The 25,871-nt window shown below is 50.5% G+C and overlaps 1 protein-coding gene across 2 annotated transcripts in view; it reads left to right on the forward strand.

Annotated features, from left to right (window-relative positions):
• Nucleotides 1-2,097: 2,097 nt before the first annotated feature.
• Nucleotides 2,098-25,871, forward strand: part of XPO6 (exportin 6) — a 60,870-nt gene continuing 37,096 nt past the window's right edge. For both annotated transcript variants that reach the window (XM_084216287.1, XM_084216288.1), the window contains exons 1-5: nt 2,098-2,396; nt 17,894-17,984; nt 19,584-19,696; nt 22,472-22,669; nt 25,527-25,686. In XM_084216287.1, coding sequence (XP_084072413.1) covers nt 2,394-2,396; nt 17,894-17,984; nt 19,584-19,696; nt 22,472-22,669; nt 25,527-25,686 — 565 coding nt within the window. In that variant the 5' untranslated portion in view covers nt 2,098-2,393. The remainder of the gene's footprint in view (nt 2,397-17,893; nt 17,985-19,583; nt 19,697-22,471; nt 22,670-25,526; nt 25,687-25,871) is intronic.

Below are 25,871 nucleotides of genomic sequence, written 5' to 3' on the forward strand. Positions count from 1 at the left end.
GGAGTTTGGAGGGGGTTTGAAAATGCTGGAGAAGTTTTGGAGAGGTTGGAGAGATTTTGGAGAGGTTGCAGGAGGTTTGGAGAGGTTCTGGAGGTGATGGAAATGTTCTGGAAGTGTTGGAGGGGTTGAGGAGGTGTAGGAGAGGTTGTGGAGGTGATGGAGAGGTTCTGGAGGGGTTAGAAAAGTTTTGAAGAGGTTGAAAGGCTTGTGGAGGTGATAGAGAGGTTTCAAAGGGGTTGGAGAGGTTTTGGTGGTGCTGGAGGGGTTTTGGAGGGGTTGGAGGGGTTGTGGAGGGGTTGGAAGGTGTTGTAGGACCTTTTGGAGGTCCTGGGGAGGTTTGGAGGTGATGCAGAGGCAGGTTTGGAGCCGGGCTCTGCCTGGGGCGCACTCAGTGATCCATGGGCTCCTCCAGGCTGTGTCTCCTCAGCTGCTCCTCCCTGGGCAGTTCCACCCCCAGCCCGGCCCAGGAATAGCGTTTTCCCTGAGGGATGAGCAGGACTGGGGCTGTTGGGGTCAGCGCTCTGCTGAGAGAGTGGAAATGAAATCCCCCATGACGGAAAATCCTCCCGGAGCCCCGCGGGGCGCTCAGCCCTGAGCTCCCTGCGGCGCTGGGGACAGTTCCAGCCCCACAGATGGCTCGTCCCCCCTCCTCCCGGGGTGTAATCCTCTAAAGGAAGTGCCAGCCTCTGCAATGTCCCCACAGGGCTGCTGTCCCCTCTAAAGCCTGCTAAGCCACCGGGCTGAGCCGCCTCTCGTGGCTGCAGGCGCCGCAGGAATTTGGGAACCACGAGGTTTGGAGTTCCTGTGGTTCCCAGCTCCCTGATTTTGGGAGGCAGCAGCTGGGGCCTGGATTTCCATGTTCCTAACATTAATGCCCTGGATGAATGGATCTGTGGATGTCTTTGCTCCTGGCCAGGTCAGGCAATGGAAGAGGGATGGCCACAGGGAGCTCCAGGCTGAGGCAATCCCGGGACATGGGAGCAGCCAAAGGATTCCCTGCCACGGAGCTTGGCTGTCAGTGCTGGGGAGGGCTGGAAGGGCTGGGGGTTTGCCTCGCCCTGGTTCATTAATTACTTAATTGGTTACACGGGCACAGAGCCAGGAGCCACATCCAGAGCCCTGGGATCTCCTCATGGGGCAGGAGCCAGGAGGCAGTGCTGGGAGCGGGCTGGGGGCGAGGCCAGGGCCGATCCAGGGACAGCTCCAGCTGCAGGCTCAGCTCCCGGCCCTGGCCCTGCTCTGGGTCCATCCCCCTAATCCCCATCCCATCCCCAATCCCATCCCATCCCCATCCCAATCCCATCCCCAATCACCAATCCCATCCCCAATCCCCAATCCCATCCCCAATCCCCAATCCCATCCCCAATCCCCAATCCCATCCCCAATCCCCATCCCCAATCCCATCCCCAATCCCCAATTCCCAATCCCCATCCCCAATCCCCAATCCCATCCCCAATCCCCAATCCCCATCCCCAATCCCCAATCCCATCCCCAATCCCCATCCCCAATCCCCATCCCCAATCCCATCCCCAATCCCATCCCCAATCCCTAATCCCATCCCCAATCCCCAATCCCCAATCCCCATCCCCAATCCCCAATCCCATCCCATCCCCATCCCAATCCCCAATCCCATCCCAATCCCCATCCCCAATCCCATCTGCAATCCCCAATCTCCAATCCCCATCCCCAATCCCCAATCCCAATCCCCAATCCCCAATCCCAATCCCCATCCCAATCCCCATCCCCAATCCCATCCCAATCCTCAATCCCATCCCCAATCCCAATTCCCAATCCCCAATTCAAGCTCCGCCCACACCGGGTGTGTCCTTATACAGCCACGCCCACCGAGGCACAGCCCAATCACCTCTCATTTCCTGCCGCGCGGGAAAGCGCCCTCGGCGCATGCGCAGTGCTGCGGGGGCGGGGCCAGGCGCCGCTCCGGGCGTGCCCTTCCCTCAGCGCCCCGCGCAGCGCCGCGCCCTTCTCCAAGATGGCGAAGGGCAGCGCTCCGCGGTAAGCTGCGCATGCGCCCAGCCGCTGCCCGGCTCTGATTGGCAGCGGGCGCCGGTGAGCGCTTCCGGTGGGAGGGCGGGGCGGGCCCGGGATGCGCCTGGCGTAGCCCCGGCACCGACACCGGCCCCGCACCGCGCGGGCCGCGCCGCCCGCCGCTCCCGCCCGTCCTCCCGCCGCCCTGCCCGGCGCCCCGGGGCTCCCCGTCCCGCCGCTTGGGGAGGCCCGGGGGCTGGGTGCCGGCAGCTCTCCGGTGCCCGTGGCTGCGCGGCCGGCGGGGGCTCGCCGGTGCATGGGTGGGGGGGCCCCGCCGGGCCACCGCCGGCCATGAGATGAGCGGAGCGCGGCGCCCTGCCTAGAGCCGCCCCGGGGCCGCCGCGGCCATGGTGAGCAGGGGGAGCGGGGACGGGAGGCTGGAAGGAAAAGGGGGGATTGTCCCGCGGGGCCCGGACAGCGGAGCCTGAGGGGCCGAGGGGCGGCCGCACCCCCGGGCCACCGCCGGGACAGGATGTGAAAGGCCGGGAAGGCACGGATCCCTCCTGCCAGCCGTGGTGCCCGGGCGTGTTGGGAATTCCGGGTTTGTGGCGTTAACGCCGAGGGGTGCCCGCGGCCCGGCGGGGCAGGGCAGGGCTGGCAGCGGCCGGGCACAGCGCAGGGTGGCCCTGGACGGGGCACGGGATGAGCCTCGAGGTCCCTTCACACCCAAACCATCGGTGATTAAATCCTCCGGCGCCAGCTGTGGGCTCTTCCTGCCGGCCTCCAGCGGAGCCTTGGGTAAGCCGGAGGAGTGACCTGGATTCTGCTCCGTGCTGGGGACAGCGGCCTTCGGCTGTCCCCGCAGGCAGCCGGGGACAGGGACAGGGCCGGCCCGCCGGGATCCGCACCCTGCTACCCTCGGCACATCCCCAGGAAAGGGCTCAGGAGCCATCTCTGGCCCTGTGGGTGCCCGCAGAGCCGGGCTGGCAGGTGGGGATTGCCCCCAGGGCATCGGGGTGCTGCTCACTGACACCGGCCCAGAGCTGCTGCTCTCGGTTTCCCCTTACTGTATCCACAGGGATATCTTCTATCCCAATATCGGTATCCCATCTTCTCTCCAAATGTTTCCTGGGGTGGCCAAGGGCAGGCACAAAGGAGCCCTTGGCAGGTGGGCAGCAGTGTGGAGATGCTTTCAGCAGCCCTGGATCTGCTCCTGGGACTCTGCCCTGGCTCACCCAGGGAGCCCCACTGAGCTCAGGCTGCAGCTCCTGGCCTGGTTCTCACCCCACTGTACCTTAACCTGCCTTTGGGGATGGAGGATCAGGCTTTGCACCCCTTTAACTTCTGGGATTTGGGATCCTGGTTGTGAATTTCTTCACCCAAGAGGTGAGGTAATCACATTGCTCACTATGTGATGTGCTACTGATACATGACTGGTGTTTTACTGAAACTTTGGTCTCTGTAGCCCCTTTGGTGAGCTCCATTAGGCCCTTGGAGAGGCTTTGCTGTTCCATCTGGGATGTGCTGGGGTGGGACAGGGTCTTCTCAGTAAAATACATATAAATATAATATTTATATGTATAAATACTGGTAGTGTTTTATGGCAGTAGCCTGAGGGTGCTCAGGGTGGGCTCCTGACATGCCTGCCACATGTCCCAGCTCTTTGTGGCTTTAGCTTCTGGCAAAGGGTGATTTTTGAGGTGGATTCTTAGTGACCAGCCCAGGCTCAAAAAGGTGAGTAAATGGCTTGCAGGGTTTGGCAGGCCAGGGTGTGCACTTCACAGTGCACCTGGCAGAAGGACTCCTTGGTTCTCCCCTCACATCCCTGTGCACACACACATTCATCCTCCTGAATTACACCTTGTTTTCTTCTTTTTTTCCCTGCCTGTGGAAGTTGAGCAGCAGTCCCTGGGCTGTGCTGCAGGATTTACTGTTGTAACTCATCATGTGACTCCTGGGCAAGATTTTCCTTCTGTTCCCATTTCCCTGGAGCCTACAGATGGGCATGTTCTGCTGCTAGAGCACCCTCCTTCCTGGAAACAGTTGGGAAAGTGTGAAGAGGAGCTGCTGGAAGGCACACAGGGAACAAATAAAACAGAATTAAACTCTGCTCCAGAAGAACAGGCTGCTGGGAGCAGGTTTTCCTCAGTGGGGCTGAGCTGGGTTGATGTGGAAGGTAATGAGCAGGGATGAATTAGAGCTTGATTAACTGGGCAGGGATCTTGGGAGGAAGTTGGGAAGGCAGGAGGGAATGCAGTGATGCACAGTGAGCTCAGGCACTGCAAATGCTGTGGAACAAACTCCTGCTTGCTGGGCTTAGTTGCCACTCATGGCTCAGGAATCTTTATGCCACTCAAAAGTTGGCTTCAGAGGAAGCTTTAGTGTTTCTTTGCTTTCAGAGGTGTTTGCAGAGAGCTCTGTGTGGGGGTTCTTGGGGCTGCTCCTGCCTGCTGTGTGTGTCAGTAGTGCTTGTGCACTGGTTTGGGGCCCCAAAGTCCAGTTTGGGGCTTCCTGAGGGAAAGGAGAGGTGGTGTGGATGCTGTGGTGTCTCTGTAGGGAAAACAGGACACTGCAAAATCCAGATGGATTTCTCTGGAGTTCATCTCTGAACACACAGAGCACATCCAACTTCAAGCTTTGCTTCCACACACCACAAATTATTGCATTGTTCCCTCCTCACATTTTAGGATCCTTTTGAGGATTTTATGAACGGGTTCAAAGGAAATACTGTTGATGGAGCTATCCTTGGAGGGATTTATTTTCTCTCCAAAATAGCCATGTCTTTCCTTCACCTTTGTTCCTTCCACTTGTGAGGATGAGCCATCTTTGAAGCCCTGGGAGCCCAGCTGGGACCTCCTGAGCAAACCACTCACCTGGGAACTGCATTTGCACCTCCCACGTGAGGCTGGAATTTCAGTGATTGCCTCCTGGGAAATACATTCTTCACTCTGTGGGATTTATATCCTGCCAGCAACCGAAACAGCTCAGGAACAGGCACTTCCAGGAAATGCTGCTGTGTGAGGTTTGGGATGCAGAGATGCTGGAGAGCTGCAGGCAGCTTCTCCCAGAGCAAATCCCACTTCCCCCAGGTTGTCCCTGGGCCTGCAGGCGAGCAGACAATGGAGGTTCCCAGCTCCAGGGAGTCTCGTGGCCCTGTGCTGTGTGAGGCACTGAAATGGAGCAGGCAGTGGGCGTCTGCAGCTCGGCTGTTCCTGAGTTCCCCACAGCAGCATCCTGCCTTTCATTCCACAGCCTCTCTCCCCACCTTCACTTCAGCAGTGAGTGCTGTTGTTTTCTTGTGCCTGAAGCTGCCTGCTGATGGTTGCAGCCTTCCTTCCATTCAGGAAGGAGGGGAGTGTGTGTGGATTGCAGCTTCTCCTGCCAGGTGAGGCTGCTGAGCCCTGGGTTATCCTGCTGCTCGTGGTTGCCAAGGAGCTGCTGCTCAATTGCCAGAACAGCTCCTGTTTGTTCTGTGTCAGCCCTGCTGAGCTGGTGGCCCTGAGGCTGTGCCTGGGAACCAGAGCTGCTTTGGGGGCACTCTGCTCCTTGCAGGTGACCCAGGACATTGTGGCAGGAGGGAGCAGCAGCTTCTTGCTCCTGCAGAGCCCCTTGGCCTGGCTGTCCCATCACCCTGGGGACACTTGGGTCCTGTCTGGGCTGTGCTGCTGTCCCTGGCACAGGTGGGCTCAGGGATGCTGTGGTGGGCTCAGGGGTGCTGTGCTCCCTGTCCCAGGTGAGCTCAGGGATGCTGTGCTGCCTGTCCCTGGCCTAGGTGAGCTCAGGGATGCTGTGGTGAGCTCAGGGGTGCTGTGCTCCCTTTTCCTGTCCCAGGTGAGCTCAGGGATGCTGTGTTCCCATTTCCTGGCCCAGGTGAGCTCAGGGATGCTGTGCTGCCTGTGCCTGTCCCAGGTGAGCTCAGGGGTGCTGTGCTCTCGTTTGCTGGCCCAGGTGAGCTCAGGGATGCTGTGGTGAGCTCAGGGTGCTGTGCTGTCAGGAGATGGGAATGCTGCTGCTGCTGCCCAGGTAGGAAGTGCTGGCACACAGCCAGATGGGCTCAGCTTCTCAGCAGGGTTTTCTGATGAAGAGGGAGCTGAGGGTGTTGTCCCCTGCCTCTGTCCCCCAGCAGTGCCAGCTGAGGTGCAGCATCACAACCACACCCCTAACCCTGAGGTTCTGTCTGCTCCCAGTGGATCCCCTCCGTGAGCAGTTCAAATAAAAGCAAACCCTCTGTGGAACCCTTCTGACTCAAACCAGAGAGCAGAACTCGGAAGTTCCGGCCTCAGCTCCAACATCTGGCTTCCTTTTTTGGCCAGCAAGTCATAGTGTGACTTTGTGTGCCCCCAGTTCTCTCCCCTCTATTAAACCATCAAACTGGAGATGCTGATTAATGCTGATGAACTTTCCCAGCTCTGCAGCAAGGCCTGGGTAGCTCTGGAGATGAACCAGGAGTGGGAACTGTAGCAGGAGAGCTGATCTCTGCTCACATGCTTCCTCCAAAAGCAGAGCTTTTTCTCAGAAGAAGACAGCTCATTTAGCAGAATGGTTGCACAGAATCCCTTTCAGGACCTATAATAATTCCAACACATCCATATTTCAAAGACCTGGGTAGCTAAATGTAGGCTGCAGGAGGACTAAAAGCTATCAAGGCAAAATTGTTGAGCCTCCAGGTTCACTAAATGAGCTTGAAAAGCTCATTTCCACTGGCTGTTGCTGATGGATGGGTGGTGGTGGCTGTAATTATTTCAGCAGAAAAGCATTAAAATCTGGCAGGTACCACAAAGCTCCTGCCATGGGGTTCAGTGCTGTGCAGAGATCACTCCATGCATGGATACCCAAAAAACTCCAAGAACTTTGGGTTCAGTTGGGTGAATTAATTGCACATTGTTAGGTGGTGTCATTTAGGAACCAAGTAGCTGCTGTTAATGTTGGATTTATACATTAGTGTATGCAAAGTAGAAGGAAATGCAGCTTTGAGGTAGATAGGCTGATACCTGCCTGTAGAATGTGCCCTAAAATCCTTCCAAATCATTATCCTCTGTCAGACAGCAGATATTTCCTCTTAGGAACTATATTTATATTTGGGTCACTGCTGCCTTGGCTCTCTCTGCATCCCAGGTGTCAACATGACAACCATCTTCTTTGAGAGAGAGAGAAAAGAAGGTGCTTGCTGCTTTGTTTTATCAAAATGAAATGTTTAGGCTCCCATTTATATAGAATAATTTTTGGAATCCCATTTCCAGCATTTATTAAGTGTGCAGCATGTGCCTGTTCTCCCTTGTAGGCCTCGTTGTTCCAAACAAAATGTAAATATTGATATTTTGGTAGAGAAAAAGCAATTGGCTTTTCCCCTACTGATTCTGATGGTCAGGGACTTTCCTACTTGTCCAGGCACCCCCTGGGGTTTATTTGTGGGTTCTGTCCTCTGAAATTTTGGGGTGATACAGCTTCTCCTGGGCTAAGAATCTCCTACAGCTTATGGTTAAGCAGCTCTTTTCCAATCTTGCCTTCCCTCCACACACATTTGATTCCTTTCTTTATCCATGTTTCTCTTTTCTGTTTACACTCAGGATACTTTCACTCCACCAGAGCTATTCCAGGCTCTTGTAGCAACACCACAAATTCCTTATTTTTTTCCTCCCCGTGATCTTCCCTGACCCTTCTCCTATGTGGATCGTGCCCAGAATTCCATTTCTTTTCCCATTTCCAACCCTTTGCATTCACGTTCCAAATTATCTTTTATTTGTTCCAGCATCTCCAAGCTCGTGGCTGGATCTCTGTGTGTATTTTTAGCATTTTGACTTAATATTTTATTAGGGCTTTAATTGCAGCGTGGAGTTCTTCCCAAGAGGGATTGTCCTGGTTCCTTTTTGTCCCCTCTTTGGAGAAAGGAGTGTGCTCATCTGTTTTGTGTACTGCCTTGTCAGGATGCCAAAGCCAGCATTGGATGCAGCTTTCCAGAGGGGAATGAGAGTTTTTTTTTCCCCTTTGGAGAGATGTTTTGCCTGAAAAATCTGTGTTGTGCTCAGCTGGTTCCCTGCTGCTTCATTGAGTAAGAACAGAGCAGGTTTCTTCTGCATTGCAATTCCACCTTTTCTTTGGGATGAGGAGCAGTTTCATCCATGGAAGTTTGGCTCAGTGTGGTTTCCCTGGTGTTCAAAAGCAAGGTCTGGTAGGATACAGCAAAACCAGCTCCTGGCCATGGCTGCAGTTGTTGTTCCTCATCCCATTCCCTACCCCTTGGGTTATGGGGGATAAACCTGTATTTCCTACAGTTCCTTGGCTTTCTTTTTGCAAGGGTGAAGGAAACCAAGAGGAGGACAAAGTGCTCCATGACCTGTAGTCTCAGATGTGGAAGTGTGAGGTCAGTGCTCAGGAGGCAGTTCCTGCTCCCAGCCCTTCCTCTGATGCTGGGTTTGGGATTGGGGAAGGCTGCAGGGGGAAAAGGCAACTTTGGCTTTCAAAAGCTGCTTTTTCCTGTGTTCTGCTGGTGCTTGATGGAGCTGGTTGGGTCATGGTGACCCTTTGGGTCCCCCAGGACAAATATCCCCCTCTTGGCCCTGCAGAGCCCCTGTTGTGGGCAGGGAGCCTGGAACCCCCCCAGGGATGGGACTCCCAGAGCTGCAGGAGTGAGCAGCAAGGGGCACTTGTGAAATCCCCCAAAGTTCAGCAGCACTGCAGATGTCAACATCTTGTTTTTCTTTAATTGGACTGGATGTTCTCCCTGCGTGAGCTGTCCTTTGAAAATATTTTAATTAACAAAAATCTTAGTTATTCTCATGGTGTTTCCCATGGTGTTTCCATTATTACACTCTTAAATGCCCAGCACAAGTTTTAATGCTCTTGTCAGGAATGACATTTAGAGTTTCACAATCTTTTTTCCTTTTCTCTGGCAGAGGGTGAGGGTCAGAAAATTCCATATTTTCATGTAGTATAATCACACCTCCTTGGAAATAAGGTCTGGGTGCTGTAATGTATTGGATCAGGTATAATCCTGCCCCCAGTTTGCCCTAAACCTTGCATTTTGTGTAGCCAGGTGTTGGGACAGCTTTTCCCCTTGGTAATGGGCTTAATCCTGCGAGGCAGAAGTGGATGTTGGAGAAAAATCAGCAGGATTTGCCAGCTGGAGTTGCATCTGAGTAGAGTTACCTCTTTAAGAAATATGCTGAATAATTGGTTTTTTCTTACATTCACTTTCTTTTTTTTTGCTTGCCCTGGTGCTTCCCATTTGCAGCTCTGCATATGTGCATAATTCCAGAGACTCCTTCACTTGGGGCTACAAACAACTGTGATTCAGAGCCTTCCCTGGGTATTATTGGGACTTGTCTGGAGGCTGAGATAAATAAGGGTTTATTTGTGGCTCTGCTGACAGTGAAGGATTTGAGAAGTGTTTTTAAAAATCTCTTCATGCATCTTGGACTCCTTAGAGCTGCTACACAACCACGCCAGGTTCTCCACTCCTGTCACTTGGGCGTCTTTCCTTGGCTTCTCTCTGGTCAAAGGAGCTGCCACGTTTGTACAAGTGGGGAGGAGCAAGGGTTTGGCATTTTGAAGTGTCAGATTTTCACCTGAAAGAGCATGAAGAGTGTTCTCTGTAGGAAGTGTCACTATAACCACAGGAAGGATGTGGAGCTCCTGGAGAGAGTCCAGAGGAGGCCACAGAGATGCCCCAAGGGCTGGAACCAGGCTGGCAGAGCTGGGGGTGCTCACCTGGAGAGGAGAAGGCTCCAGGGACACCTCAGAGCCCCTGCCAGGGCCTGAAGGGGCTCCAGGAGAGCTGGAGAGGGACTGGGGACAAGGGATGGAGGCACAGGACACAGGGAATGGCAGGGGCAGGGACAGATGGGATGTTGGGAAGGAATTGTTCCCTGTGAGGGTGCCCAGAGCAGCTGTGCTTCAGGAGGTGTTTCAGGCCAGGCTGGACAGGGCTTGGAGTGACCTGGGAGAGTGGGAGGTGTCCCTGCCCATGGCAGAGCTGGAACTGGATGGGCTTTAAGGTACTTCTGACCCAAACCATTCCATGATCCTGGGATAGGTGTGGGGTTTTTAAACAGACTTCAGCTCAGAAGGCTGTGCTGGGCACAGTGTGAGTTCATTTGCTACTGCTGCTCATCTGTTGATCTCTGCACCTTTGGAGTGAGATGCTGATTGCATTTTTCTTAACACCTTTCACAAATTCTTTTTATGAAGATTTTTTTATTCACTTCACAAATATGTTCCTCACCAACCTACTTGTTTCCAAAGGACTCCTTGGGATGTTTTTTCCACCTGCCTGGTTAGAAGTTGGGTCACTTCCCCTAAACCTCTGGAGGAAGTGTTGTCTCAAAGCTGCTTTTGGGGCAGCCCTGTGGTCCTGCCTGGTTTGTTTATGTAGAGAAAAGGGAAGAGATTTGTTCCTTGTGCCTGTGCTCCTGAGGCTCCAGCACAAGCTCTGCCTCTCAGGGAAGGTTGGGATCTCCCTGCAAGGGGTCACAGCCTGGGTTGGAGTGTGGGACGTGCTGGGGAACCCAGCAAAGGGTGAGTGTGAACTGAAAGGAGCAATGCAGCCTCAGAGGTGTGAGTTGCTAAACTCCACTGGGGGAATTTAAGTGAATTCTCAACTGAATTTTGAACTGACACAGCCAGAGTCACCTTGCAGTGTTTTCACTTCTGGAAGCAGCTCCTGCCCAGCTGAGCACCCTTGGCAGATACTCAGCTGTGTTTGTCTGAAGAGCAGATTTTGTTTGGCTGGTTTTGCTGATAACCAGCAAAATGAGAAGTTATAATCATTGGTGGCTTAAAAAGTGGTGGCCAACAGCTGAGAACTGTCTGAGCCAAGTGGCCGCTGAGGGAGGGCTGGTGGCTGTGGCTGCATTGTCAGGTTTGAGTTGAAAGTCCAAAAAAGTGACTCCAGAGCCACCTCTTCCTGCTGTGCTTTGGTGATGTGCAGGGTATTGATCTTGGGGAATCTGCTTTGGGTGCTTCTGCACTTCTCAGCTGGGTATTGTTATTTTAGCAACTGCTTGTTTGGGAAAATACTGTGTTGCTGAGCCCTTTCCAGCAGCTAAACCACAAGAAATCAATTAGGAAGTCAGCAGCACGTGACCAGCTGCCTTTCCTGGGTGTCAGGGACTCAGAAATTGCTCTTGGGCTCATTTTCAGCGAGTGTGGCTTGAAAGAGCACCGTGCCTAAACCACCCTTTGCTTTTTCCAGCCTGCTGGGATTGTTTTATTCCTTTGCTGGGTTTCTGAGAGAGTTCCTGGGAGCTGCTGGGTGGAGGACACACTGCCTGCTGGGCTTGGTTATGTGGGTTAAGAGTTACTGGGTTAGAAAGAATCAGTCTCAGACACTTGAGCCTGTTAATCAAAGTTCAACCTTCAAACCTGATGCCTGGTTAAGTGAATCTGCCTGTCCAAGAGGGTTTAAGAAATCAGATCCCTTGGGTATTGAAAAAGGTGCTGATTACTCGTGGAGCAGGCAGTCTGCCAGGTAAGATGATCTCTGGTGCAGAAATCAGGTTGGCACTGCTGGCTCTCCATGGCCTGTTCCACACAGCTCTGCTCAGCCTGGGGTCCTACTGAGTCCTTAGCTGATATTTAGATTAAACACTCTGATTCCTGAAGTGCAGCCAGGTTCCTGAAGGGGAGAGTTATCCAGGCAGGAGGGCTTTGAGCAGCTCTGGAGCTGCCCTGAGCTTTGGGACCTCAGGGACACGGAGAGGAGCATGGTGCCTTTGCTCCTCTGCCAGTTGCCTTGAGGTACAGCAGCAATCTGTGACTTTTATCCCACAATCGAAGCAGAAAATCTACTATAACTGGTTTGCAAAGTCTCCATGTTGTTGGTGATGTGCTGAAGTGGTGGTCTCTGAGATGAGAGGGGGGAGCTCTGCAGGCAGAGCTGCCTTGCCACAGCCCCAGGAGCTGAGCTGTGCTGGGAGCACAGAGGGGGCCCAGTCTGCTTTCAGTTCTGGAAACCACAAAAACATCTCTGAAGTTCAACAAGGAAACTGAGAATGAAGGCTGAGCCCTGTCCTGATAGCATCGGCTGAGCACTGCTGGGGAGCACGTATGCTGTGGGCTCCTCGTGTCAGACCTCTGATAAGAGACCCTGGAATGAGGCTGAACCCCCAAATTCTGCAGTTTTTGGTGGAAGGGACTAAATATAATGAGTAACACTGGTTTTGAGCTCCCAGCTCTGCCTCCTTTTCTGGAGGATGTGTTGGGTGTCCTACTACTTTTTTAAAACACTTCATAATTCTGCTTTTCTTGCTAAAAATAATAGTGTACTTCTTCCATGAATTTTACTGCCCTGAGTGACCCTGGGCTGTCCCAGGGGTTCTCCAGGGTTTTGTGAGCAGGCTTAAAGTGACCCACAAGCTGTCTGAGTGTGATTTCTAATTTACATGTTCATTACCACGTTGTGTTAGGGGTGGGGCAGGGAGGGGCTCTGAAAGACACCCTGGTAATCCTTCAATGAGTAAATTACTACCTCAGTACCTGGAGATGTTAGTGTTATTAATACTCACCATACATATGTGCATCATTAAGTTAGGCTTGACCATAAATAATAGAGAAAGAAGAAAATTCAGCAGCTGGAGTGTGGTTGTTTATATTTTTAGATGTGTGACTGTGCTGTTAATTAACTGCAAACACTGGGAGCAGAAGGCTCTGAGGTGGAAGAGGATGGGACATAGCAATTAGCAACGACAGGGTGATGATAAATTATTTTATACAGGTGCTGTGGATGAAATTTCTTGTTTCTTGTCTGTTTTTTTTTTAACCCTGTGCACTTGCTTGTTGGTGGCAATAGAGCAATTCCAGCTGGGAAATTTTCCATCAGCCAGGATTCTCCTTGTGTGCTCTCCTGCAGTCCCTCCTCTCCTGGAAGAGCTGCCCAAAAGCTGGTAGATGTAGCTGATAGTGATTTTAACAGCTAAATGTGATAAAATTTGAATCTGATAGCTGGGCTGGGCTGTGTGTCTTGCACTGGAAATGGCAGGAGAGGGGGGATTGGGATTGGGATTGGGATTGGGATGGAGAGGAAGCTGCAGAGGGATCTGTGTGTGCTGTCAGTGCAGGCTTGGTGGGCTGGGAGTGTTCCACAGCAGGAGCAGGAGCTGCAGGCAGGGATGGACAGGGTGGGAATCAGAACCCAAAGCCGGGGGTAGGAGCAGCTCCCTGACAGAACTCCCAGATTTAAATCAAGAGCAGAGATGGCAGAAGGGGAGTTTGAGCTCTGAGGGCTTCTGGGGTGCAGCAGAGCCTGGGATTTTTCCTCCCTGCTACTGGAGGAGGCGTTGGGAGCTTGTGTGGTGGAAAATCCATCCTTCCACATCAGGAAGGTGCTGCCTGAAGGATGAAGTCACCTCTGTAACATTGCAGCTTCAATTAACATCTTACTAAAAAAAGCTCTGGAGAGGGAATGCCTTAAATTTGTCTTGGAGTGGTATCCATTTGCAAACACATTAGGGAAAAAGTGAACAGACCTAACCCTTCTCTCAGTTGTCATTAGCCCCAGTTGCTGTATTTAGAGCATCGTTTTTGTGATGGATGCTCTAATGGCAAACATTACAAGGTTAACAGCTTGTGTTTTTATGGCAAAGCAGTAGAGAGAATCTTTGCCCTCAACAAAAAAAATCTCTTCAGAGAGCATAAAATGAAATTAAAAAAAGAAAAAAAAAAGAGGAAGTGAACTCTAAATGAAAGCACTTGTGGAGAAAATGGCTTTAGAAAGCACTTCCATGTCTTGCAGAATGAGCAGGTGCTTCTTTAAGGGCTGTGGTTGTGTTTGGTGATATGCAAACTAAAATTAGCATTGTATCTGCTCTTCAAGTGCATGTGCAGTGTCTAAAGTGCAACCCAAGGATGGCTGCTCTGATGTTTGCTGGAGCTGCATGAGTAACTGGTTCTACCCCAGTGCTTTAGTCATAGTCTACATCTGAGCCTGTGATGGAGTCAGCAGCAGGGTACAAAGATTTTGCTTCTCCACAGCCTCACTGAGGTGCAGCTGCAATATTGAACAGCCTGAAATGCAGGAGGTTGGCAGCTTTTTTTTCCCCTTAATCAGCAGAAATCAGTTAATGACTCATACAGCTGAAAATGTAACTGCAGGATAGCCCTGAAATCAGCTGGTGGGGTGGGTCCTTCTTGTGGTGCTTAGGTGGATGGAGATTGTTGTTGGATGTGCAGGTTCTTGGTAGCAAATCTTGTATTTTCTGTCAGGAAAAGCTGTTGGAGCTCATTTTCCTGGTTGGAGGAGGGCACAGAGGGTTGGAGTCCAGAGGTAACTGGAATGAGTAAGCAGCTCCACCCCTCATCTGATAGTGCTGTGGAACACCTTTAGCAAACTAATGAGGGGAAAGGGATGGGAAGGACAGGCTGACAGTGACTCTCCCACCCTGATCCACAGCAAGTCCCGCTCTGATCAGAGCGGGGCAGAGCTCCTGCTTGTCTTCTCTGTGGTATGGACCCAGCTCAGCACTTAGAGACACCTATCCTGGGGACACTCACCTGTGACACACCTCCCAGAGATGCTGTTTTGACCCAGATTCCAGGTCAAAGTTTGGATGTGCTGCTGGAACACAGGAATCTGCAGCTGAGGCTGTGCTGGATTTAGCCCTGCTTTCACCTCTCACTGCCTTGTTCCCCTAAGGGAGCTGTGACAAGGACATCACCTTTGGCCCCAGATCTGCTGAATGTGGCAGCCAGGACCCTCCCTGTGGGTCAGAACTCAGCCATGGTGTTGAGGCAGTGGAGCAGGGGTGGATGGTGATGTGGCACATCTTATCTCCCCTGCTTTTTGTGGGCTGCAGAGTTTTCTCTGCATGGGGAGAAGCTCACATTACCTGCTCTGCAAGCAGGACTTGGAGAACTGAATATATTTTCCTCTCATGGTTGGCAGAAGAGAGAAATGGTATTTTCTGATGTTTGATCCAGCTCCAGGAGGCACTAGGGGTGAGAGGGGTCAGGTTTGACTTCTGAAAGAGAGTGAAGAGAGGGGGAAGTATTTCTGTTTCAGTGGTTGCATATTTAGTAATGCCTCGTGGAGGTGAGGCAAACTGCCAGCCCTGACACAGAAAACTGGGGTAGATTCTGCTACTGATGGTCCACACTTTCCTTGTGGAAATATGAAATCTGTGCATGACCCAGAAGTTCAGACCAGAACCTGAGCTCAGCCCTACTGGTTCTGCCTGTCCTTCTCCTCAATGCAGAGCAAACAGGGAGCCCCTAAAAGAAAGAGAACTGCTTGTTAAGGTGGGGATGATGCTGGGAAATATCCCAGGGGCTCCAAACAGCTGGACTTTGATTGGAGTCTCACTGATCAGTTTCCCAGGTGACTGGGTCCAGGTGCAGCCACCTTCCCCTGCAGCCCTGCACAGCATGTGACCTCCTTATCTCAGTGGCCTCCTTATCACAGCCTTGCTGGACAGCTGGGGGATGACCATGGGCCTCCAGGGCCTGGGGAGCTCGAGGAATACCCAAAGGCATCAGCAAATACAGGTCCTTGGTAAGCCCAGCCTGGAGTTAGGAGGGGATCCTGAGCTGGGCTTTGGTTACCTGCCAGTTTTTCCTTCTGGACCTTCCTTTGGCCAAACCTCCCAAAGAGCCACAAGAAGTCAAACAAGAGCACAGAACCACCCTGGAGGTCCCACTGTGTCCTTGTGCCCGAGGTGGCCTTGGATGCTCCCCAGCCTGGGCTTTTCTGCATCAAATCCTTATGTTCTGCTGTCTGGTTTTTTTTTTTTTTTTTCCTGCTTTTGACATGTTGAACATTGTGCTCATGGTGTTCTGCTTTGGAAGATTGACTGTGTTCCTAAGGAATGGGATCTTCCAAAGCTCAGTGCTGAAGGCAGTGGAGGGCAAGGCAGGCACTCAAGATTTATAAGAACTCCATAATTTATTTCCAAAAGCAGGATATAAATCTTGATTCTTGGAAGAAATGCACTCATATCAACTGCTCTTGCTGAAGAAGAATTGCTGAATTAAGTATCCAAAGACATCTGAGCCCTTCTACCCTGTGAAGAACTGAAGAGTTTTCCATGGACTGAGGTGATCTTGGTATTGGATGGTAGAAGGTGGTGTGGGAGAGCAGTGCTGCTCTTGAAGAATTTGCATCAAATTGAGATTGGAAACTCATCTGTGAGGGTTTGGCAGCAGAAACTGCTGGTGAGAATCTCTCTGTGTTGAGCAGCAGAGAAGGAAAGTGCAGGGATTTAGGAAAATACTGGATTTGTGTGTGTGGATCTGCTTGGAAGGAGCTTAGGACAACTTAGCTCCTACAAATGGCAGTGTGGCCATATCCTAAGTGATTAAGGATGCCACTTAGTCAGATATTTCTTTTTAAAGTGAGGCTCTTCTCCACAGAGGTGCTGTTACCTGGGAATGGTCTGGCAGGAGGCTGATCCATAGCTGAAGGGAAGTTTGCAGCCCAAGCAGAAATGGATTAAAGCTGGGAACTTGAGCAGCAAACATTGGATTGGCAATATTGGACTGCTCTGCTTGGATTGTTGGTTGTTTTAAGCCAATTTCCCACTAACAACATCTCCTGCTAAAATAGTCCTTGATTTCTAGAGCAGGGCTTTAAAAAGCAAGAAAAAAGGAACAAGCAGGGCAGGAAGAGGAAAGGTAGGATGGAATTCAGCATTCCTTTGTAAATGGAAATGCTCAGTGTCCTGCAGAGCATCCACTTGCAGCTGCTGTGAAGTTGTTGGTGCTCCTGGGGGTTAATCCAGTGAGGAGAGGCTCCTGCCTGGCCCTTGGGAAAACTGCTGTGCATGGAAATGGGAATTAGCAGAATCCTGGAGTGTTTCTGCTGGATGTCTCACATGCTCTGCTCTGCAGGAGACTGCCAGGCAGGCTTTTGTTTCTGATTGGGTTTTTTGGTTTTTTTTTTTTGAGGCAGAAATTTCAGTTTTAATAAATGTTTACTTTTTTCCTGTGCTTGAAGGTCTGGGCTTGAATCTTGGTGCATTTGTTGTTGATAGCAGGGGTTGACAGTGTTGGGGACACAGCTGTGCCACGGTCTGTGCTGTAGCAGGACTGGTTCTGAGGCTGTTACCTTGCCAGAATAAAATCATCCCAACTCCAGAGCACTCCAAAACTACAGCTGGATGCATGTCTTGGTAGTTTCTTTAGGACTTAAAACTGTAACTAGTGATTTATTCCAAGAATAAAACCTAAATGGGGGGAGGGTGCTGTTCTTCTTGAGTTGCTGAGTATTGGTATGTACTGGTAAATTGCTTTTTGGAGTGCTGGAAATTCCTCTAATTTTTCAAGCTTCCTGAGCGGCAGGGTGGCACCAAGGCAAAGACAGGAAGAGGTGTCAGGGGCCACAGGATCATGGAATGATTGAGGTTGGAAAAGACCTCCAGGGTTATCAAGTCCAACCTGTGACCCATGCCCACCTTGTCCCCAGCCCAGAGCACTGAGTGCCGCCTCCAGCCCTTCCTTGGACACCTCCAGGGGTGGGGACTCCACCACCCACCCAAGCAGCCCATTCCAATATCTGATCACCCTTTCTGGGAAAAATTTCTTCCTGATGTCCAAGAGAAATCCTCTCAAGGTTCATGCTTCCTGTGATAGGGTATTTACCATTTCTAAACATCTGAAAACATCTTGACCCAAACTTACTGTCTTTGTGAGAATTATGTATTGCCTTGAAATTCCTGAATGCCACCAAAATAAAGGAGTTCTGTTGTGTTCTTCTCCTTATTAATGGAGCTGAGTAAATGGTCCTTCATGTCAAAGCTTTCACCTGCAGTGGACAGATCTTGCTGCTCCTTGCCACCAGTGAGCAGTTTGAGCTCCCAGTTACTTGTCCTGTACTGATCCTGCTGCTGTTGGATTTTGGTGCCCCTGTGCTGTTCTAATGCCACCCTCCTGTGTCAGAGTGGGAATGAATTTTCTGTCTTTCATTCCATGTCCTTCCCAGGCATCAGAGGAGGCCTCGCTGCGGGCTCTGGAGAGTCTGATGACGGAGTTTTTCCACAATTGCACAACAAATGAGAGGAAACGTGAGATAGGTGAGTCCTGCCCCTCCAGGGCTGCTCCTGGTGCTGCTCCTGCCCAGCAGAGGGGCCTGGGGTGTTCCACAGAGTTGCCATCTTCCCCCTCCTGCTTAGGTGGGACAGGTTTCCATAGCTGGGGATCCAGGGGGTGTCTGGCAGCTCCTGTGGATGAAGAAGCAGTGAGGTTCCTCTGTGCATTGTTGGGTTGTGTGTCCTGGGTAGCCTCTGCCTGGAGATGGAGCACAGACTTCAGCATTAGGAATGCAAAGCAAGGCTCTCCCAGTTCTTGTGGAATGACAAGCAGGAATAACAGCAATTCCCTTTGGGTGGGGTTATTAAATGTGTCCTGAAAGGCAGCAGGTCCTGCCAGGTGCTCTGGGGGTGCTGCTGGTGATTGTAAAGAGGCAGATTCCTTCTATTCCCAAACAGGCACAGAGATGCTCTGAGGGCTGGAGCCCCTCTGCTCTGGAGCCAGGCTGGCAGAGCTAGGGGTGCTCACCTGGAGAGGAGAAGGCTCCAGGGACACCTCAGAGCCCCTGCCAGGGCCTGAAGGGGCTCCAGGAGAGCTGGAGAGGGACTGGGGACAAGGGATGGAGGCACAGGACACAGGGAATGGCTCCCACTGCCAGAGGGCAGGGCTGGATGGGATATTGGGAATTAGGAATTGTTCCCTGGGAGGGTGGGCAGGCCCTGGCACAGGGTGCCCAGAGCAGCTGTGGCTGCCCCTGGATCCCTGGCAGTGCCCAAGGCCAGGCTGGGCAGGGCTGGGAACACCCTGAGATAATGGAAAGTGTCCCTGCCATGGCAGGGGTGGGATGGGATAAACTTTAGGGTCCTTCCAACCCAAACCGTTCTGGGGTTGTTCTGTTCCATGAAAGACTTGCCCCAGAAATCCTGTAAAATAAACAGCACGAGGTTTTTGTTGTGGTTTTTCTGATGGTGATCTCCTGCTGCGGAAAAGGTATCCCTCATTTTCCTGCTTAAATTGCAGGAAAGAAAACAATTAATTAAGCCTTAAACTTGCTTAGCCTGTAAAGCAGCCCTTGTGGCTTTTCTCTTTGTCACATTGTCACCTCATGAGAGATGACCAAGTCCTTCCCTGAGCATTCAGGGACGTTTCTGACCTCCTAAACTTCACCAAGTCAGCAGCTCTTGGAGTTGTATTAAGAGAAGGTGGATTTAGAACACTGATCTGAAGTGCTGCTGTTCTCCCACAATGACCTGAAATCCCAGCATTTGGCTTTTAGAGATAAAATAACAGTGCCCATAATACAATTGCTGTGTGATTTGTTTTAATATTCACCTCTTATCTGCAGCAGTTATTTATGTCAAAACTGATTCGAAAATGACACATCAGTTTTGTTTTCATTACAGCCTGTGGTTACATTGCTTTAAACACTGTAGAATGTGATTTTATTATATTTTTTGCCCTCCTCCAGGTTGAGTCATTCTCTGAACACAGGGTCTCTCCCCTGCTCAGTTGCTGTGCTATCACTATACATTGTTATGGCTTTGTTTACAGCTAAAGAACTTTAATGGAATATTTTACATCAAAGTCAACTTAAAACAGAAGTACATTTTCAAGTAATTTATGTACTTTTATGTTTTTTGCAGAAGAGCTTTTAAATAACTTTGCCCAGCAGATAGGAGCCTGGAGATTCTGCCTGTACTTCCTGTCCAGCACAAGGAATGATTATGTGATGATGTACAGCCTGACAGTGTTTGAGGTGAGGCCTCAGCTCCTCCACTGCTCTGCCTGGTGCAGTTTTAGCTGGCAATCGATTTTTTGGGGGGAGATGTTTGTCTGAAATGGCATCCCTGGTAAGTACAGTGATGAAGGATGCTTTTATTGCTCTCTGCCAGAGAGGTTGCTTAATGGCAGGCTCAGAGTGGGAGAATATGAATCTTTGTACACAAATTGAAGAATTCATTTCCTGGCATCTCTAAGCACAAATTACCTCCAGTTTCAGAGGCTGCTTGAGTTTCTGCACGATGCTTTTAAGGGTGTTATTGCTTTTATGCTGTTTTTATGATCAGAAGTATGGGGGTGATTACCTGCTCCTGGCTCCTGCAGGCTTTGAGTGCTGGGAGGGAAGGCAAACCTGCTTTTATTTTTCTGACATTTTGTAGTTGTGGTCGCTGCTCTTGAGCTGCATCTTGCAAACTTGTGCTGGCTGGGGAGGTGAGGTTTCTCTCAGACAGCCACATCCCACTCTTCATCTAGTGATAAAAGAGGAAAATTTGGGTTGAAAGGCTTGATATTGATCTCTGTGTCCTCTGGAATAAGCAAAGCTGTTCTGTGGACAGCACTGGTGTGTCACTGATTTCTCAGTGACCAGTGCAGTGTCTGTTCCTGAGGATGTCTTGGGTTTTGGTCAATGTCACTCCTCAGTCAGAGACATTTCTGGCCTCTGTCATGTCCTTAGCTGGGTGGGCACTCTGAGCTGTGCCCCTAAATCAGAGGGGTTTACAGCCTTTGCACAGGGCCACTTTTTAGATAAAAACTGTGCTCTTAAACTTGTGTTGTTTCTACAAATTATCCACATCATTGTTGATTTCTTCTCTTAAATATTCATTTTACTTAGTAAGGATTGCAGAGGGAGTCTGGACCCCATCTGCAAATTGAATCTGCTTTTTACCTCCCCCTCAGAAAGGGGTGATCATGGCAAGTGCCATGGGAATTATTCCTGCTCAGGGGATGGTGTCTCAGTCATTTTCCTGAGAAGCAAAACAAGTACAGGACCAGGAGGTGGATTCAGTGGTCCTTGGGATCATCCTGTGTGGATCCTACAGCTCAGGATATTTTATGGAGTTGGGTTACTGAGCCTCTCCTTCCCTGGAGGGGGAAAAAGCATTGAAAAACCTAATTGTGCCCAGAATAAAGAAATCACAGTGCAAGTGCAGAGGGAGGGACAGGAGTCCCCAGCCCAGCTGGGAGATGCGGATCTCTCCATGGAGGAGCTTGAATTCCCAAAATTACCTGGTGCAGTGCTGGGCATTAACTGGTCTGTCCCAGTGTGCAGCTTCCCCAGCTGTCCTTGGCTACTGGATCAGTTAGGAGAGTGAACACCAGGGTCATTCCCAAAGCTGCCCAAGGACATGGATTTCCCAAACTGCTTTGGAAGGTAGCAGTGGATTTGGAATAAAACTCTTCCTGACCCCCTTCCAGATGAATTGTTTTCACCTCCTGCTTTTTTGGAAATGAAAATATCTTCTCAAAAGCATTTCTGGGGAGAAAGCTGCTGTTGGCAGGTGGAAGAGCAGGACAGAACACAGTGGGCATGAAAGGATGGGTGTTAAAGCTGAAACATCTTCCAGTTTTATTGGGATTCTGGACTTGCATCAAGGAGCCCTCAGCTGGTTGGGCCATTGTTTTCAAGCAGTACTTGTGGATTTTCTCTGCTAGGAAACACCAAAAACAACTTCTTTGAGGAATTTCTGTATAAATATTCCTGTGTAGCTCTGCACTGGGAGCTGGTGTCTGTGTGCAGTGCATCCTGCTGAGGATTGCATCTCCTTTGACCATACATCATCTTCCAGTTTGGGATATTTGAGGTTTCTTCCAGGCTGTGATTGTGATCTCCAGCATTCTCTTTCTGCAGGCTGAGTGCTGCAGATGGGCACAGACCTTCAGCCTCCTCTCTGGGTTATCCCAAGAGATTCAGCTCCTAATGCTCCAGAGCCCTAAATGGGATCAGGGCAGGGAAGCAATTTGTAACTCTGCTTTCCTCTGGATTCTGTCTGGCTATAAGTGGACTGAAAGCTTTCTGTGCACTGGTGCCTTGTCACTGCTGCTCCAGTGACCTCCCAGCTCAGCTTCAGGGGATCTGGTGGCATCACAGGCCTGGAAAACCAAACCTCCTTCCCTGATTTTCTTTTCCTGCTTCATCCAAGGCTGTGCTTCCCCCTTCAGAGGGAAACCCTTGGTGCCCAGGGTTAAAAGATAGAGGAAATGGTTCTATGCCTGCCACTATAGCTCTGCTTAACCCAAAACCAGTTAAACCAGTAACTTCAGCTCCATTGTGGCACTGCCAGTCCTGGGCCATGAGTGCAGCAGCTCTGCCTGATGCTCTGTCTCTGCTTTATGTTCAGCCTGGAGAAAAGAAGCCCTTGCAGGGCCTAAAGGGGCTCCAGGAGAGCTGGAGAGGGACTGGGGACAAGGGATGGAGGCACAGGACACAGGGAATGGCTCCCACTGCCAGAGGGCAGGGCTGGATGGGATATTGGGAATTGGGAATTGTTCCCTGTGAGGGTGGGCAGGCCCTGGCACAGGGTGCCCAGAGCAGCTGTGGCTGCCCCTGGATCCCTGGCAGTGCCCAAGGCCAGGCTGGGCAGGGCATGGAGCCACCTGGGATGATGGAAGTGTCCCTGCCATGGGAGGGGTGGGAGCAGGATGATTTTTAAGATCCCTTTGAACCCAAACCATTCTTAGATTCCAGATTCTGTCAGCGTTTCTCTCATGTCTGAGATGAGCTCATTTGGGCTGTCCATTGCTTTTGCAGAACCTGATCAATAAGATGTGGCTGGGGGTGCCATCCCAGGACAAGATGGAGATCAGGAGCTGCCTGCCCAAGCTGCTGCTGGCCCATCACAAAACTCTGCCTTACTTCATCAGGAACAAGCTCTGCAAAGTCATCGTGGACATCGGCCGCCAGGACTGGCCCATGTTCTACCACGACTTCTTCACCAACATCCTGCAGGTGAGAGCTCTGCCCATGAATGCAGCCAGCTTTTCCCTTAGAAACATCTTTTTGTTTCCTTGAGTAGGGGTAAAGAAACCCCTGTTTGATAAAGATCAAATGGCAGATGTTGCTTTGTAAATTCCTTTTTAATTTTGTTGTAACTCTCAACTTTTTCCGTGTTATGTTTCTGTCCGGTGTTAAAGGTGTTTTGGGGAAGGACAATACTGTGCCACAAGTATTTATTTTGAATTTTAAATATTATGGGCTAGGTCTTGAAAATACAGGGAGTATGGGTTGTTCTGTAAACAAAACAGAAGACAGTAAAATGACTGATTCTGAAAGGGCAGTTTCTCAATTGGGCTGGTGCAGATTTTTCACCCAACAGCCAAAGACACCCCAAAATCTCTGGTACCCCATCGATGAGGTCACTAATGGGATGTTGTTGGGGTGTTCAGGAGGGCTCCTGCAGGAAGGCTCAGCTGTGAACTGAGGATCCTGACCGAATCCATGTCATTAGCTGGAATGTTGGGTGCAACTCAGCATCCTTACAGGGAATCCTGAGCCAGGCTGCTGCTGGGGCATCACCAGGCTGGTGCAGACCTCTCTTTGTTGGATTATTTTGTCTTCAGTTCCCTTAAAATTGTTCCTAATTGGCTTAAAGAGGCTGAGTGTAAGCTGAAGTGCTGTACAGGCTTTTTCTGCTGACATAACTACATGATTTGAATGCAGCAAAGCCCACGGCCAAGCCACAAGGCAGTTACTGAAATCCAAGTCCTTGAGTGGCAGGAGTTTATTTGTTAAGGCAAATGGATCTAGTATTAATTGCAAAATTAAAAAAAAAACCTGTCTTGGCTGCAGAGCTCATCACTGGCTGGTGTAATCACTTTTCTCTGTTCTGGAGTGGGACATGCTGCAGTTTTGGCCTCAGCTGTCATTTTGACAAGAAATGCTTGGAGATAACTGTCTCCATGTGGAGCTTTGCCTCTCATTTCACCTGGATGTGAACTGAAAGGCAGCCTGAGCTCTCCTGGCCCTTCTAGCACCCTGGGGTTATCTTAAGGCACTGCAGAGCACACTTGAGGAATCTCCTTTCTCTTAAGCTTCTTCTTGTGAGCTCAGCAGTGGAAGGAAATGTTTCCATAAATTAATTTATGTGGCAGACACATTCCTAAAATGTTCAGAGAAAGTGGAAGAAAACCAGTAATGCTGAATTCCAGGGCCTTGACAGAAGGCAGAGTAGCAGAGGGGCAGAATGATTTGCTGTTAGAATTGCAGATGAGCCCTGTCTCAGGACTTTTTTTCTGAGATCATTTGCAGCATTTTCTTTGTTCTTCAGCATTAAATTGTATCCCAGTACTCTGAGTAGTCTCTAAACCTTTTACTGAGCCACTGGAGGGGTGGAGAAGAAAGGTAAATTGGGCTATTGTACTGTCATTGTCAAGAGCCAGTAATTCTACATAAAGTACTGCTTCCTTAGAGGTTTAAAATTTGTTTAAAATTTGCCTGACTGAGGTTCCAGTGCCTGGTATTGCTTAAACTCCCTGGCTTTGTCAGAAGATCCTGAGAGATGATCTTCAGTCCTTTCACAATTTACCAGCAAGTTGGGTGTTTCACTGGGTTCTTTGCCATCTGTTCCTGTGTTTGGGACTTCCTTTTCAAAAGCCAAGATAAGTGCTCTTAGATGGCTGTTTTCTCCGAAATATTTCACCAAACTCTGTGTTTTTAGCAGTGTTAACTCAGCCTGGCTCCCCTTTGGAGGGTCAGGGGATCAGGAGCAAAGCCAGCCTGTATTGCAGGATTATGGCTTCAAGGATTACTTGGAGCAACTGGAAGTGGCTTTGGACTTTTTTCTCCCAGAGGGAGCAGTGCATAAATCACTTTGGATGTGTCTGGGCTGCAATGGAGAGCAGAGCTGTCCTTCAGCTGGAAACAAAACTTTGTCCCACTTGAAGAAGTCTTTAATAACCCTGTGGCTGATGAAGGCACAAGTCAGCTCTTTGTCCAGTCCTGTTCCAGCACAGGGGGATTTTGTAACAAGGTGCCCCATTGAAGGCAGGAATGATGCATCTGACTCCATGTTCTCAGAAGGCTAATTTATTGCTTTATTATACTGTATTATATTAAAGAATACTATACTAAAGAATACAGAAAGACATTTACAGAAGGCTAAAAAGATAATAATAAAAACTCGTGACTCTCTCCAGAGCCCTGACACAGCTTGGCCCTGTTTGGCCAAAGAGTGAAAACAACTCACAGCAGAATGCAATCAGGCAATCACCTTTGGTAAACAATCTCCAAACACATTCTAGAGGAGCACAACACAGGAGAAGCAAATGAAATAAGAAGTGTTTTCCTTTTCCATGAGGCCTCTCTCGCTGCCTTTCAGCTTCCCAGGAGGAAAACCCTGGGTGAAGGAATTTTTTCAGAGAATGTGAATGCCACAGAAGGAAATGCAGTTTTCAGTTTGAGATCCAGTGCAGGTGCAAGGGGAGGTCAGATCCCTCAGGTGGCATCTGCAGCCTTTGGGCTGCGTGGGAAGGGGGCGATTTTGGGGGACCCTGCTGGTCTGTGAGGTGTGAGCTGCTGTGCTGAGGTGGTGCTGGGCAGGGGAGGCAGCAAACAGAAGGGACAGGCTGTCCTGTGACTGTGCTGGGACACAGAATGCGTGCAATGACATTATGAAAGCTCTCCTGAAACCCCAAGGATTCCCATGGGGCTCGAGCTGTTGCAACATCAGAGACTCAGTGTGGGGAAGTCGAACGTGTCTGTGGGAGCTGGAGTGCTCTCAGTGGTGGAGCTGTTGTAGCTGGCAGTAGTGTTGCTAATCCCTGTCTGTCAGTGCATGTTGTCATCACTGCTCTCCTGTGCTCCTCAGCTGATCCAGTCTCCTGTGACCACTCCCCTGGGGCTGATCATGCTGAAAACCACGTCGGAGGAGCTGGCGTGTCCCCGCGAGGACCTGAGCGTGGCCCGCAAGGAGGAGCTGCGCAAGCTGCTGCTGGAGCAGGTGCAGACAGTGCTGGGGCTCCTCACAGGTACATGGCTGTGTTTGTCCTGCTCCAGGGCAAATTTGGGAGAGAGCTTTTAAAGGGGCTCTTCTAGAAAAGCAGATTTCATTGGCTTATTTTTTCAACCGGTTCGGGAGAAAATACTGTTTTGGAGAAAAGTGGAAAAAAACTTGTTACTTAAACAATGTTAAACAAGAAAATTCTTTGCTGCT

The sequence above is a fragment of the Fringilla coelebs genome, assembly GCF_963513975.1.
Source record: "Fringilla coelebs genome assembly, chromosome: 16".
Taxonomy (NCBI): domain Eukaryota; kingdom Metazoa; phylum Chordata; class Aves; order Passeriformes; family Fringillidae; genus Fringilla; species Fringilla coelebs.